Below are 16,783 nucleotides of genomic sequence, written 5' to 3'. Positions count from 1 at the left end.
ATTTTAAACTGGGAGTGCTAAGCATTACAATACATCTGGTGCAATGAAATATGGAGTCCATGAAATAACTTTCTAAACCTTGGGAAACTTCCCCTCCCTGACATCAGCCACTCACTTTCACTTTGTGCACAGGCTGTGAGCTATGGACAAAACATCATTTTCAGGTATCAACCCTACCTACCACCACATCCACTAGGCAAGGCCCTCAACTTCATGTACTGAAATAATGCCACTACCTTTATTTTTAAAATTCAAAACAGACTTTCCCCTCAACATCTCTGTGAGCAGATGAACAAATAAATTTCCTACCTGGGTAAACTTCTACAAATGGTGAACCCAGTTCCTCTGCCCTTGGGAGCTCCTTTCAGATAAACACTCATCAGACTTCTAAGCTTTTCTGCCTCTCTGTCTCCAAAAGCATTTTTAATATGCATCCCAAGCAGCTTGTTAAAAACCTGCTAGTGCTGGAAAGCATTCCCAACATAACATCGAGTTTATCATCAGAAGTGAGTGATTAATTAGATATCAGGCAGACAGGCTGGATTTTTGAAGGTGAATGTATATTCCTGAGATAAATCACTGCCTGCATTCAATTTTTGATGCAGTACATTTAAAGTACTACGTACAAATAACAAAATATATCATTAAAAATTCTGCTTTTGACCACAAACTGACTTTTTGTTGTCTCAGGCAAATTATCATACATGTTATGTGTCTGAACACTTTTATTACACACCTAGTCATTTAGTACAGTACATGCATGAAATATCTTTTATGCACTGGACTCCCCTGTCATATTTGTATCAGAACTGAATTGAGTTTCTGAAGAAACTTCTTAGTGATCCTCTCAATCGGTTTTTCTTATTGTTTGGGCAGCACCACAAAGGTGCTGTTTCTAGTCCCAGGATACAGTCCCTTTTGCTGCCTTTAACTCTGTGAACTTCCAAGTGCTTTTGGCATTTGTTCAAACAAAACCTACTGAGGCTGTAGGATGGTTATCAAGAATAAACCTGCTCTACCATCCTAAAGTAAGAGTGACAGTAAATATAGTTACCAAGAGGGAGAATTCATGAGCAAGATCTGAATGGGGATTGCAGAGACGGAATATCAGCCCAAGTGCTGTGGGTTATACTACAGTGAAGGTGTAAAAGGCAGAGGTTCAGAAATCATCCAAAATTGATCTGTCAGTGTTTGTGCCTGCCTGACCCAGGCTAGGAAGGGAAAGCTGCTTTACAACCCAGCATGGCTTTCATGCAAAACTTGTGAATTTTCAGAGGCAATTTAATGACAATGTATAACTTCACCAGGGCTTGGGTTCAGCCCTGAACATCCAGCTATAGCAGGGTCTTCTTACACCTCAGTGTCTTACAAGGAAAACTCACATATGTTTACACTACTAGATTCAGACTAGCTTAAAACCTTTCCTAGTCTTTCCTAGGTCTCTTGCCTGCCCTAAAACGGTTACATTTTATAGTACAGAAACTTTTACAATGTACCACTCTAATGTTTAATAGACAACAAAACATACTTATATACACACCCCTCAACACATATTCCTTGTTATATCAAATACAGGTGATACACAAATGTAATATGAAACCTTGTCCAAAATTCAAAATGTCCCATAAATCAAAACTTCTGATACTTCCAGTTACTCATGACTTCCCTTTCAATCATTTTCAGTGGCTCACTGTAGAGAAATGCCAGGTATCTGCCCTCACTAGTCACACCCTACGAAAGTGTCACCACTGGAACCTCTCAAAACCATCACTCCCTTTCACAATGTAATTTTTGTCACCTGTAAAACAACTCTTGAACCTGTACAAACTCTAGCCCTACACAGAGCTCAACTGATTTCAAAGGGATTGTAGACTTGAAATGATGCATCTGTCAAAGAGCTTGCTGAATTAGATCTATTGCAATTTATTTCTGTTAAGAACTTTTCTCAACTTCTGAACAAATTCATGATCTCCCTCCACTGTAGCACTCACCAAGTGTTAAGTTCCTACTCTCACTTTAGCTACATGCACTTTAAAAATCTGTCTAATGTACTTCTATAAGTGCTACATAGATGGGAGCTGCTTCAGTACCGGGTGGCATAGCAGTTGCTGTGGTAACACCATTTTTTCATAAATGATAAAGCAGGAGTGCCAGAGGCCTCTATATACTAAGAATTACATATTAACATATCATCTCAGGCCTATAGTAAATAGTTCTCAGGAACAGAGAGAGAGAGAGGTGTATGCTCATACACACGCTTCTTTGCAAGAGCTCCCATGTAAAAATTTTGGCTTCAACACATCCAGTGTGTGAGTGAAATGCCACTCAACTTGATAAAGCTTATTCCAGCAAGTTTAGCGGTATCTCATTTTTGCTAATCCATGGCACCACGCTTTGGCTGGCAGAAATCAATGCCTGAAGCCATAGCGCTTTACACAGCCTAAAGAATTCACCCATCATATTAATCACATCCAAAAATATATCTAGAAATAATCTTTTCAGAAAAGAAAATGGAAGGACAATTACCAGAATATCTACTTACTAGACTTACTTGCCTTACCCAGGCAAAAGACCCATTGCAAGTTATAACACTGATACCATAAAATTTTGGGATTTGATTATCATCTTACCTTCTGTTTTGGGAGAATTACTTTTTGGCATAGTGTTCATATAACACAGTGTGGTATTCCATATCAGTTTTTCTCTTTAAACTAGATGAGAAGAATTTTCTTAGGCAAATAAAGTAATAAAAAAACCCTGAACCTGCAGTGGCAGGCAAAATATCCACAGACTTCAAAGGGATATAATGCCTACGGTTTGCTGGATTGAGCCTGAAGAGAAAATGCATGGCCCTGCTGCAGTGTTACTGTAACTGAGAAGCAAGAGTTCCAGATTTTCTTCTCTCTCCTCCAGCTCTCCATAATTTTACCTTTTCCATAAGCTTCCATGTATGCAGCTACAATGCTTTTTTTCAAAGCTGCATGCTCTGAAGCTGGGGAGCCAAATCATTTTGAGCCCCTCCTTGAAATCCACTTTACCACTCCCTGTCAAGTACATCAGAAGGTGGAGATAGAGCAAGCAAGTTTATCAAAGGACCATTCAAGATCATTAGCTTAAGAATTTTATTTTTCTGGGGAAAAGCACTCCTGAAACTGTATAGCTGGAAACTGGAGAATATATTCCCCCAAGATTCTTTCCTACCTCTACCATCACCCCCTAAAGAAAATAAAGCAAATAAATATGGGCAAGCAGTAACTCTAGGAGGACAGACCTTGTGTCTATCCCCTCCTTCCCAGAGTATAAAAATGAAACTCCACCTACAGGCAGGTAAATCAGCTCTTTCTTTCTATCCCATGCTACAGAGGTGGAAAGTCCATGCTCAACTCTTCATTAAGCTTTATATTAGCAGTGCTTACGCATTGGATATGTTGAATATCAGCAACAAAATATCAGAGCTGGAGCAATTCACTGCTTGACTAAACTAATGACATATTTTCCTGCTGTCCTCACTGCATTATCAGTGCAGTACTAACAGTGATGTTGCTTAATGCACTGTTAAATACCGTGTGCTATTTATTTTCTTGCAAAAGAACTTCCTTCTCTTCCCACTTTGGATTAAAGCCCATTTTGTATCTCACTACGGCCAATAATTTATCTAACCAATCATGTGGAAGGGATGAGGGGAATAAAAAGGAGATAGAAAGGCAATAGCTGTGCAAACAGTTTGAAAGAGACCATACATTGACACAGCTTGTAAGTTATAGCCAAAATTTAAGCATTTCTTTTTTTAAATAGAGTATTAATGATTAAGAAAGTAATTCTTTTTAATGTTCACATTCTAATAATTGCAATGCCAAAAAATCCACAGTGAAAGCTAACAGCAGAGTAGAAATATAGTAAACTTAAACTCTTTTTTAATTTTCATACAAACCCTGCAGTGACATTGCCTTTATCTGCTGACCTAGTGAGCAACTGGCAGAGGTAACGAAAAAGTGCCTGTCCTCTACACATGGGAACCTCAAATGTAAACCCACCTCAGCCCAAGCCAGGTAAGCGACTTCTGGGTAGCTACAGCAACAGTGGATTTGAGTCATTAAATTTTAGCTGACAGTATTTTCTATTATTTATTATTAGAATTATTACATCTTCAGAGCGAAAGCCTTATTTCATGAAATTACATAAACAAATTGATGGTAGCAATTTATTGCAGGACCCTAAGATGTTCACTGACAATCTAACAATGGATGGAACTATTGTTGACATTTTACAATAGCTTTTTCCAGAGTTTATGGGCCATTAAGCCCAACAGTGTGATCACCAGTACGATATCATCTCTCTCGGTAGTACAGAGCTGGCCCATAACAATCCATTTCCTAATCTTCTCTATTATAATCAGTCTGTTTACTTAGAAGTCATATGTTTGCTGTTTCTGAAATTATCTGAGTCTTTGAAGCTGTATTTTAGTCCACAGATAGGACCCAATAGGTCCCATATTAAACAGGATAAAATAGCCCTTCTTTAAAATTCCAAAAATCAATTCAGATTTTCTCTTCATAAGGTGAAATATGAAACACAGATCTTTGTATTACATTACATGATACAGGCAATACAATGAAAAAGGTAATATTTCTCCCCAGAAAATCAAAGGATTCAATTCTTGACCCGAGTTTGTCATTGACTCCCTTCCATGCCCTATGCTGACAGGAATTAATTTGGCTGGTAGTAACTAATGACCAGAAAGAAAAGAAATAGAGAAGGTGTTAATTAGCTATTTTTACTCTTAATTCACCAGATAGCATGTGCTCATTGATGCAAACCAGACTGCTGCTGTTCAAATCAAGAGGACCCTCATTTAGAAAAAGGGTCTGTTCCTCCTTTTTTGCACATGCGAAGTCTTTCATGTGTCAGCAAGAATTACCCACACATACTGATGGGAGCATCTTACACACTGCTGAACACAAACTTCCTTGGTGCTGGATTCGTTCATCTACCATAGACAACTGTGATAAACTGATGCTGCCTAGGGGATCTGCCTCATTAAGGAGGGAAAGAGAGAACAAGAGCAGATTTGAAATAATAAAATCATTAACAAGAGCACCTTGAAGAGCTTATTAGGTAGGAAACAGACTGACAATACCATTGTTCAACACTTAATTACTTTTTGAAGACCAGATGGAAACAAGAGAGTATTTCAGTGGTCATCCTTTCAAATTCAAAACAAAGAGACAAATATCAAACTGATCCATTAACTGGGCATGTATCCTAGAACAGATGTTTCAAGAAATAATGAGATCCTACCAGATAACTGAAGATGCTCAAGTTTCAACTTCACCTCTTACTGCAGACTTCCTCACTGCAAGAGGTCAAATTAGGAACTACAAATTACTTTTACATCAAATCAAAAATGCTGCAACTCAATTACTCAATTACTTATCCTCACGGGCAGTTGACTTCCTCTCCTACACGAGTGAAACTTTGAATAGAAGCCTGTGCTGTGTCTTCAACATGTTTGGGTACACAAGGACCAGCTAGAAGGGTTTTTTTCATTAGAAAGCCAAACACCAAATGGTCCATCTGTACAGGCAATCAGTGCCCTGCTGGCCATTGTGTCTCACTAAGGACACTCTCAGCATTCTGATGCCAGTCACAATCCAAATATGGAACTTGAGGTGGAAAAAACTCTCCTGCTGGGCATACTTCATCTTCTGTTCACATTACCACATTACCATTCCCATTAGGAAAGACCTGGATCAGTACCTGAGGGAGGGCAGATGTGACTGGTTTTCCGACAGCTTGGTTTTTAGGAGTGTTTTCAGAACCAGACTAAGGGAGAGAAGTGGAAGTCACACTTCCACCATTTCCCAACTCTCCTCAAATGCCAAGGGCCCCACGTCCTACCCGCTGCTCTGTGGTGCAAAACCCAGGTTCATGCAGAAACCTAACAGCTCCAATTATGGTCTAGCTGTGACAAATCAGCTTCCAGAGTCAGGATTTTGCCAACTAACACTTCTGCTTCCAAAAAAATTGGTTTGTTTTGTTCTGGCTTAATCGGTTTTTCACTTGGGGTTTTCTGTTTGTTTTTAATGGGAAAGGAAAAAAAAAAAAGGCATGTACTTGGTGCTGAACTAGTCTGAAGAGCAGCAAAATAAATTGAATCCTGTTCAAGAAGTGAGAATGTCAAAATACCATTCATGAGAAATAGGCTGCAATAAAAATGGAGGAGAAAAACCACTCCACTCCTGTAACTTAGATTTTCATTTTTAAAGGCCCTTGCTATTCAGCAGTTTCCAAAACATCATGTCCACCATGTCACTCAGACTCAAGGATATCTCCCCCCACATTTTTTGTGGGGGAAGATTTCCTTGTCTTCATGTGCCCAATAGATGGTCTGTGAACCTTCAGATTTAACACATGAGAAACAAATTTGTCAAACTTTAGTCATATCTGCTCATATCACAGATGTCCTTTCCCAATTATTAAGGGAAACAAGGAATGTTTTATTTTTCTTCCACCTTCTAAAGTTTGTAAAATTCACCACCAATGCCTTCATGTAACTTCCACTCTCAGAAGAAACAGTGATCACATATGTAAAATGGTATTTTTATCTGGCACTGAAGATCTGTTATCTTCATTATTTTGAAATCTCTTTTATCAGTTTTGTATAAATCTGTAAATTGTGTTTATTGTACCTCTCATGCTATATTAACTGGAAAAGTTGGAAAGAAACACAATAGCAAAATTTTATCCTGAATAGAGCAGATTATCACTTGGCCAGTAGACCCCAAATCTTTCAATATTCCAAGGCTCCATATCATATTACCTTTGATAGTACAGGGCATATTTTCTTAAATTAATATTGTTTTGTACATGGCACAAACAGGTATGACAGAGCAGTAAAGTGACCATACCTTTTTTAAATACTATTTTCACAACACCAAAACCACTTGGGATTTTTCAGTTCCATAACATAGTTACTTACAATTAAAACAAAGCTACAAAATAACAACATCAGGAAACAAAGGACAAGCAGACCTTTTCTTCCTTGTCTTCTACACTGAATTGCAATGCTCTCTTCCAAAGTCCAAATCCAAGAGTAGAAGTTGCAGGTGACCCATGAAGTACATCCCCTTGGAAACACCAGGGACAGCACATAATCCATGGAACAGGTCTGAGAAAAGCAGTTTTCTGCACCTCTGGTTATGCACATCCATGGGAGTTGATGGCCAAGTAAGACACGAAGGAAAGCTAAGACTGCAGCACCTGTAAATATTTGCAAAGCACCTCCATTGAGAATTGCCCACTACAATTACAGAAAATGGAGGTGCCCTTGGCCAGGTAATTTCTTTTTCCTGTTAAGAATCTGTTTGTAGAAAATTCACCAGAAAATGTAAGTGCAGAAGATACAGCACAATGCCACCTGTGCAAAACATATGTGCACCTCATTTTAATGTGAGCTCTGGTTAAGTGGCTTGTGTTGAAATGCTACCTAGCATTCCAAGTGTAAACCAGCTTAATCATATCTATTGAAATCCACATAATAAATAACATGAAATATGCAGCATGCCATCCTAATTGCAGAGGTTGTCTCACTTACTAGAAGTCATTCATTTATTGAAATGACTTGAGCTACGTGATTCAATCTGAATCATGGGAACTAGTTACTGATTTGTGCAAACAGCCTCTTACTTCTTTGCTAAAGGCATTGTTGAAATAACTGACCCAACTGCTAAAACAAGCTTCTTCCTTGAACCCTGCCTCCTTCTTTAGTTTTACTTCCCGAGTGAACTTCGGGAAACATCACGGATCTACAAAAACACTGTAAATTGAATTTAAAAAATAATAATTCCAATGCAATGGAAAACCTGGTATTTTTAGGATGAAAAAATTGCTTAGTAATAGGGAACTGCATATGCAGTCGTAACTTCACTCTGCAGAACTGAAGTACACAGCTCTCAAGAAGAAACATCCACTGCCTCAGGTATGATTCAAACTTAACTTTCAGAATTGCACATATGTCTCAGAGCTTAATGGGGGAGAGGGAGGGAATACATATCCACGAATACATACCTCCAGACAGAAGAAGCTACAATTTCTTTTTGGTTGGTTGGTTTTAGTTTTTTTTGTTACATTAGGCCTTACAAATGTGAGAACTGCCATCATAACTGTGCTGCAGCTACATAAAAAGCATAATTTAGGAAACAATACATCTGCTTACACCCAGCCTTGATCTGCAGCTCCTGTCTCACAGTGGTGTTATTTCAGGAGGTGTTGGGGCTTCCCCGGGACAGTGGAGCAAGGGGCCAGGCACACTGAGCCCTACCAGAGGCAGGCAGCGAGCACGCCTCAGCCGCCAGGAGCCAAGCAGACGCATGCCACCACAGCTCACCTCATCCCAGGCTCCAGCCAGCCTCCACCAAGGGACATGTCCCCAGGGAAGGGCACACAGGAGGGCCTTCAGGAAAGGGAAGAAATGATGCTGTGCACCAGACATTTTTCCAAAGCTTGTGAACAAGCCCCAAGTAGGATGTTGGTTACCTTCAACTCCAGGCAGTGTTTATCATCGGCTTGGGCATGGGGTGAGAGGCCAAAATACTAGCAGGCAACTTCATCAGTGGCCAGATGTATTGCCTCAGGCAAGCATTCAAAGTCTCTGTGGCTTTGAGCCCTTGAATCATGATAGGTAAAACAATACTTTTCCCTATCTAGGAAAAGCGCTGTGCGAGCTCGCAGTGCCCCAGTGCCAAGGCTGGCTGATTTCCAAGGCTTTCCTGGTTATCTTTGTATTTACTGCAGAATCTGCTGATGGGAAGGCAGGGATTATGCCACCATGTCCTGATTACCAAACATATAAATGCCATTTCCACAAAGTGATAATTTTTTTCTTATAAAAGCCAGAGCGAAAATACTACTATCCTGTCATCAAGACAGCTGGTTTATATCCTCTTCTCCTTCCTTCCACCTCTTCCCCAGAAAACATCCTGTCTGGCATGGTCCCTGCCACTCATCCAACCCTACTGGTCTCTGCACCCTGGAAGGAGCCATCCACCCCAGCAGAGTGGCTCTGGCACCACTGCCTTTGCTGGCCCTGAATGCTTACTTCCAGTTTTTCACTTCGGGAGGGAGGAAGCTGGCAAATCCCTGACTTTTCCAGGAGCCAGAGGATATTCCTGGGAAGGCTAGCCACCTTTCACACAGCACCTTTGCAAGGTAAAGCAACCAGAGAGAGGTAACTGCTAGACAAGAAGGCTTTTAAGCCACACAGAAGCGTTGCTGGCCCTTGGGGCATTGCTACTGCCCAGAGCCCTGGTCTGCCTCCAGCAAGGAGCCTGCAAGGCTCGGGCTCCTCCACTGGAGCTCAGCTATGCGTGGTGAAGGTGCCAAATATGTGGAGGCCAGGGAGGTGATGGACACCAAGCTTCTTTTAATTTAAACCTATTTAGTTATCCCCATTTCACTATTTTTACAATTTCACCATTTCAATTTATGAAAATAGAAAGAAGGGATCACAAGTTTTGGACTTGATTTATCTCAGTGCTCACAGAGATCAGAGCAGAACTATTAATGTGTACACAAATGACAGTTTACCCCACTCCCAAAGCCTTAATTTTTTGAGCCAAGCTCAGCAAACATGCCTTGGCCAAAAAACTAAGTGGGAGGAAGGTATAAGAAAATCAAGTGGTATTCTGGTATTTTCAAAATAAACCTGCAAATTTTCATTTCAAACGACATTTCATTTTGCTTCTTACCCAACTTGAAAAGAAATAGTCTCAAGTCAAATTGATCTTCCAGATTATATTAAAACAGGGCTTTTTTCTTGGCGTTTTATTGCTGGTTTTTTTTTTTTTCTATTCACTAAAACCACCCCTGACATACTTGTTTCAGTATGACTGGAAATTATTCTTTTTTGTAGGTTTTTCTTTTTTCTCTTCAACCACTGAAACAAACAAAAGCCACCCATGATTCAATGCACTCTGCTAGTAGAACATGCATGTGAACACGTAGATGTTTACTTTCATGTACGCAGATGTGCTGGGCAGAGGAAGGAACGCTGGCAGGAGGAGAATCCCTGCACCTGCCCTGCATGGATCTGTCAACAGGCAAAACACACTTTGCATTGAAGCTTCCAAGTGAAAGCTCACACATCCCTACGAGATACATAAATCCAGTGTATCTCTCCCCTAAGTGTGCCTTCTGCTCATTAAAAAATAATTTTACAAAGGTGTGGTGTGGTAGCACTTGCACTTGTTCACTCAATGGCCAACACACATGACCGCATCTTTTCACTTTGATCATCAGAAAGGTTTCCTGTTCAAACACACAATCTCACAGGTAGGTTTCTCATGTTTCTTCCTTTGAACAACCCTTAATAACATTAAGCATGGCAAGCACAATACCCACACCTACACATTCCCCCCATAAGACAAATGACAAAGTTGTGTCACAGTTCCTAATAAATAAACACCTTGCTTCAGCAGAAATAGATATTTATTTTGGTCCAACTTCTCTGTACAGAGGAGTACATTTTTTTTTTTCCACATTTCCTTTAAGAATGACTTCTTCTGCACATACTAATGCCAAATGTTCTGTAACTATTTCTGAAATTAAAAAAAAAAAAAATACACTATTACTCAATACTGTTAGGTCAGCAGAATTCAGCCATAAAAAAGGAAGCATTACAATTCTGTTTGCCATAGTTGGAAGTCAAGAAGTAACATAATCAGAATGCACTGAAACACCACTGGGTCTCATACTGTACCTACTAATAGTGTTCCTGGAAGTTCCCTGAAGAAGGAGAAGGTCAAATCCATATGTACTTAACAGGATCAGTGTGTTCTGTATTAAGCTGAACAAGGACTATCAAAGTCCACACCAAACACTAAGCAGCGGATTTCCACACTGTGTACCATTAATGCCTGGAAAAACATAATTCACCTGAACACTTAAACACTTTCTACCAACACCTACACAATGCTGACAAACCCATAGTACAAGCCCTCCACGTACTCATGGGTTTCACAAGCTCTGTAAAACCAGGATATGAACAGCAGCAGCTCTCAGGAACAGAGGACTTCTGATGTGTCACATCCAACACAGCTCTTGTACCACCCTCATCACCAGAGGAGTGTGGCATTGCAGAAACTTTGTTTGAAGGGTGCATTCCAGCAGTGAGGGCCCCTCATTGTTATCCCTGCTCCTCTGCCATAGGGCTCAGCATCACACAGCTCCTGGCCATAGTCCCTAGCACAGGTGCTGGGTGAAGCACTGCCCAGGACCCAGAGAGGCAAGTTCTGCACCCAGAGCAAGATGTGTTGGTCAAGCTAACCTCGAGGCGAGTGTGTGACAGGCAACTATCCCTGTCACCACAGACACTGCTGCTCCAGCGTTCATCGCAGGCTCACACCTCCCACAGCTGCCACAAAGCAAATTCAGGAGTCAGAAAGTGAGAACGATCCTCCCAAATAACAGCTCTGCTGCATTTCCGAATAACTTTCTCTTACTGACAAAGCCAGCCATTTCCCAGCCAAGTTGGATGTGATTCTTGTGCCAGATCAGCCCAGACTGACAGAAGTTCATTTTCCATTAGTAAGTAAATGTCCAATGAGAGCAGTACAGGGGTCTGAGAAATTATAAACACAATTAGAGGATGCCTAATGCAATTCACACAATTCCAAAATGGTAATTATTCTATCTAGCAAGTGATCTTTTTACAGAATTTGACTAGTCTAGATTTATAAAGTTTTGTCAGCCAGGTCACCCCAGGAAGCGTTCCTAATATAGAACAGCCAGAAGATGTTTTTGTGAGTACAGCCTGTTCTGACTCCCTCAAATAAAAGTTCTACAAGTCAAATTTTTGTTACACAAACACTTTTGCAATACAGATCCAAATCTAACATGAGATTTAACACAAGTTCTCATACCTGTAAATGCTGGTGCTTATAACATAACATACTGACACCAATTTTGAGTGTCAGTTCTTTCTGGGATAATCCACTCACATACACAGTGTGACTGTACTCTCTGATGCACACACATACTACTGAAACCTGGATTAGAGCAAGAGTTTGCAGCAACATCAACAGTTTCTATGCAAAACCATTCCATGAAGGTACTGTCATCCTCCCAAAAATGAAGCAAATCTTCCACTAGGCTTGTTTCCAAAGAGCTATTAAGCAAAGGCAGTTTGTGCTCAAGGAAGATAAGGACACTTTCTGAAGGAACTGGTTTGGCTAGTCAGCTATCTTGCTGCTAAAGCCAGCATATCCCAGCGATTTCAGTGATACATGGATACCTAAATGCAAAAGTCAGCCCTGAGGACCATAATGGCATTGTGCGACACTCCCCAAAAGTCTCTCTTTATAAATTAACAAATAAATTACAACTGACTACTCTGATTGTAAAGTCTCCAGGGCATTGATCTTGATTTCCTATTTATCTGCAAGTCTCTTAATATACTCTTGATGCAAGAAATAACACATTTGTATTTAGTAGCACTTCAGCATTTAGTCTGCTCACTACACACACACACTGTGCTGAGAGGCCAATCTCCCTTGTACAACTTTGCACATAGTCACAATATTTTGCAGATTACCTGAATTAAGGAGATGATTTGCTAGCATTTTACCTTCCCTTCACTGCTCTTAATGATGAATTTTGGGTTCTGTTCTCCACTGAGGCACTGGAGTAAAAGCAGCTCTACACTCAACATTATTTATTTATTTCTATTATCTCAGCAAATTGGGCCGTATCAGTACCTAAGTTTCCATTTCTCTAACTGTATTTACCATCATGACTGCACAGATTGATTTTAGCTTGTAAATCCAAAAATGTTTGGTCATTTACCAAGGAAATAGAAAATAATAAATGGTTGCATAGACAAGATCGCACATAACAAATACCTACACAAACATACTACCAGCTCCTGTCCACACAGAAAATTCCCCTTGTGTTAGTGATAATACAATCACAGGAATGAGAGAACAGTGTACCAGCTCTCCCAGGACTTTAACAGGAGTATGAGGCATCCTTCACCTGGTACCAGGTAGACAGAGAACACTGCTGACTCCTCAGCCACCCTGTGGATGTGTGGGCAGCCCCCTGCTCCTGGGAGGCCCCCATCGCAGGCACAACTCACAGGCTACTGACAGACCTCTGCTCCACAGAGCAGCAGCCAGGTTACACTGGAGTGCATCTAAAAAAGCACTGGATGCTTGCACAGAACCGTATCAAGCTCTGCACAACCCACAAAGACTCCTCTATTTGTAGGCATCTGTCACGAGTGAGCATGGAATAATACACAGTGCAGAAACTACAAGACAATACTCAATATAAATACACACAGAGCCCACACGTAAACACTGCACAGGATACCAGACAAAAATCTTTTACTTCACATAGACATGAACACTTGGATACCCTTAAAGAACTCAGAACTCTTTGTATAAGTCTCCAGGTACAGAAAGGTTCCACAGCCCACTCCGGCAGCTCCAAGCCGCCTGGCACGCCCGCCTGCACACTCCCGACATGGAGCAGCACACTCCCATCCCACAAGGGCTGCAGCTACAGATCAAAACTACAGATATAAAACCAATATATAGCAACTAAAAGCAATTTGCTGAACCGTAGCACTGTCACCGAGCGCTGGCACACAAAAAGAACACGGGTCAAATGCATCCAGTAAGTGGCATGCCAGCTATCACTGTATTTATCTCAGGTACCACCAAGCAGGCCTCCGGGTAGATTAGTGGAAATCTGGATTAGTCCCACCGTGCTCAATGTGGACCAACATCAGAGCAGGTACATAGAGGTGGGTATTGATCCCTGTGATGAGAGTACTTCACTTTTGAGCAATGCCGTTTGGTTCTGGAATATGTTCAATTAGGCGTGTTTGTATTTAATGATTACAGTGTTACAATAAAACCAGTTTTGTCTCATCCATCTTCAAGAAAATTAATTCTACAATTTTGGGAGAAGATACAATTGTATTTAAATTTCCATTCAGACATTTTGTTGATTGGATTTTTTAGGCTGATTCTGATGTTCATTTAACAGCTGCCCAGGCACCTTTTCTTTTTTTGAGACCACTCCATTTGGTAACAGAACAAATCAGGTTGAAGTTTTAAGAAGTGTCATTTCACATGCGATTTGAACTTGCAGAAGTGTTGCATATATTGATGACAGCCAGCTTCCTCTCAGCATTTCTCTGAATTCTGATACTAGGTCTTATCATTTGACCAAGGAGGCAGTCCCAAACATACACTGATCCTCTACTACCTGCTGGACCTGTTGCTTCAAATCAATAATGCACAGTTCTCAGATGCTGCTTCATTTTGCGCCTCTGAGTAATTTTCTTGCTTATCTTCAAGTGTGGGGAGAAATTAATGAAGTCCAATCAATTGATTAATGCTTTCTGAAGAAATCCTTCTGCCTCACCTCTGCCACTGAGCCTCCAGCTCTTACCAGCAGAACAGTTACTTGCTGACACAACATCCTGAGAATAACCTCCATTGGATTTATCACGTAGCCATTGATTATTTAGTTATCACCAAAAAACTGGCAACCTCCTAAGCTTATGAGACACAGAATTAAACCTTATAAACAAGGTATTTCTCCTCACCCTTAGCATACTATACAGGGCATGTGCACCTGAGACTGCATCTCAAAAGACAGGCAGAGCAGATGGGAGGCACTTTACTTCTCATCACCTTCAAAGAGTGAGGGAAAAAAAAAATAAATGAAAACCAGGAAAGAAAAACTGCCCATGTTACATCAACAACAGGTATGAACTTGATTTCTGGAACAAGAGAATCTTTCCGCTTTTTAAAGGTTGTGCAACTAGTTCTTTTGGATGGGGTGTTCCTCGCTTTCAAGGCGGCTTTACAGTCCACAGTCACGAAAGACTCTAACTCAGTTGCTCTAAGCCATGCAATCAGCCCTTCTAGAAAGTAATAGTTCCCTTCTCCCGCTTTTTCTTTAAAAAGAATGAAAGGAAAAAGAAGAAAAACCAAACCACCCAAATGTGCATTTTTTCCTCTGGCTGGCAGATTTCCAAGATTAAGAGGACTGCTCTCCGGCTGGAGCAGCAGCCGGGGCCTGCTCTCCAAACTCACAAAAGAGAACACCACACACAGAGAAAATGTGACGGGTCTGACGGGCCAGAAACGTCTTCTCACCCTCTGAGAGAGCTTCTCCCACGAAGAAGGAAAGCCCGAGCCCCCTCGGCAGCCCCACGGCCCGGCCCCACAGCCAGCCCCGCCGCGCCGTTCCCACGCACCGCCGGCACGGGACGGGACGGGACGGGACGGGACGGGACGGGACGGGACGGGACGGGACGGCGGCTCCTTCGCGCCGGGTCGGGCAGGGATAAACCGCTGCTCTTTCTGATAGCTGGGGAATCAGAACCCACACGAAGTTCCCCTTCTTTTATTCACCCCCTCCCCAGGTATATACTTCCTTCTACTATTACTACGACTATTTCTGAGCAGGACAAGCGGAGGTGTCCGGGTCAGAGCGACAGCGGGTTGGTGACCGGAGCGGCGCTGACTCGGGAGCCCCGCGGCTTCTCCCCGGTGCCGGGGAGCCGAGAGCGGCCGTGCCGCGCTGGGCTGAGCCGGGCAGTGCTCTCCGGGGAGCGACTGGGAAACGTGGGAAGGGGGTAAGAAGAAAAAAGAAACACTAAAGAAGAGAAGCACAACCGATGAGATGTGCCAAGGCTTATTCCCTTTTATTTCCTCCACCCCCACAAAAGAAAATAAGCCAAGAATCAGGAAGTCAGGGCTGCGTGATCGCTGCTATAGGTTTGGTTTTCTCCGCATTTCTCCCCTCTGCCTGTTTTTGGGGTGGGTTTTTTGTTTTGATTTGGTTTTTTTTCTTAGGGAAATGAGTAGTTGGGACTTTCCCTCCGCCTCTCCCCACGGGAGGCCGCGGCACGCAGCCGCCCGCAGCCCCGGCTCCCTGGTGCCCGGTGCGCAGCCGGCAAAGAGCGGCGGGACCCCGCACCCCCCCGGCCCCCTGGTCCCCTACCTTTCTTTCCCTCCACGGCGAGGCAGAGAGCGAGGCGCCCCAGCAGCAGCAGCACCAGGACAGCGGCGCCGCGGGGCCCGGCGGCAGCGAGGGGGCTGCGGCCGCCCATGCTGCGGGACCGCCGCTCCCTCGGCGGGGCGCCTGGGGCTCGGACGGGACGGGCGCACGGGGGGATCCGCGGAGCCGCTCCTGCTCCTCTGTGCTCCTCTCCCGCGGCAGCGATCCAGCGATCAGCTCCTCTCCGGCGCTCTGCCCTGCGCGGCTCCGAGCAGCATGCTGGATCTGGATGGAGGGCGGCCGTCGAGGGCTGCGCGCACACGTGCGTGCCCCGCTGCGGGCGGGCTGCTGCCTTCCTCCTCCTCCTCCTCCTCCTCCTCCTCCTCCTCCTCCTCCTCCTCCTCCTCCTCCTCCTCCTCCTCCCACCTCTGCTCCTCCTGCTGCAGGCGGCGGCGGGCGCACAAGGGCTTGCGGAGCGGCTGGAGCCGGCTGTGGGACGGGGTGCGCCCGGCTGCGCTCTCCGCTCGGTCGCGGAGCGCAGGGGCTCCCTCTGGGGACGCCAAGGAGGAGGAGGATTGGGAGGGAGCAAGGAGGAGAGGGGAGGAGAAACCGGCAGCGCCGTCCCCGCCGAGGTGGAGAAGGGGCGGGCTCCCCACCTGTCCCGGAATATCGGATGAGAGGAGGTGGGAGGGGGGACGAGATAGTTCAGTCGTTCCTCCTTGCTCGGGAGGGTGTGTGTGTGTGTGTGTGTGTGTGTGTATATTTT

General features: G+C 43.2%; 1 protein-coding gene across 2 annotated transcripts in view; it reads right to left on the bottom strand.

Annotated features, from left to right (window-relative positions):
* EGFR (epidermal growth factor receptor) overlaps window positions 1-16,155 on the bottom strand; it is a 156,608-nt gene extending 140,453 nt beyond the window's left edge. For both annotated transcript variants that reach the window (XM_005486979.4, XM_026793416.2), the window contains exon 1: window positions 16,021-16,155. In XM_005486979.4, the coding sequence (XP_005487036.2) occupies window positions 16,021-16,129 (109 nt within the window). In that variant the 5' untranslated portion in view covers window positions 16,130-16,155. The remainder of the gene's footprint in view (window positions 1-16,020) is intronic.
* Window positions 16,156-16,783: the final 628 nt, after the last annotated feature.

This window comes from Zonotrichia albicollis, chromosome 1, assembly GCF_047830755.1.
Source record: "Zonotrichia albicollis isolate bZonAlb1 chromosome 1, bZonAlb1.hap1, whole genome shotgun sequence".
NCBI classification, from domain to species: Eukaryota; Metazoa; Chordata; class Aves; order Passeriformes; family Passerellidae; genus Zonotrichia; species Zonotrichia albicollis.
The sequence above is the reverse complement of the archived record's forward strand: the minus strand, read 5'-3'. Positions and strand labels throughout refer to the sequence as shown.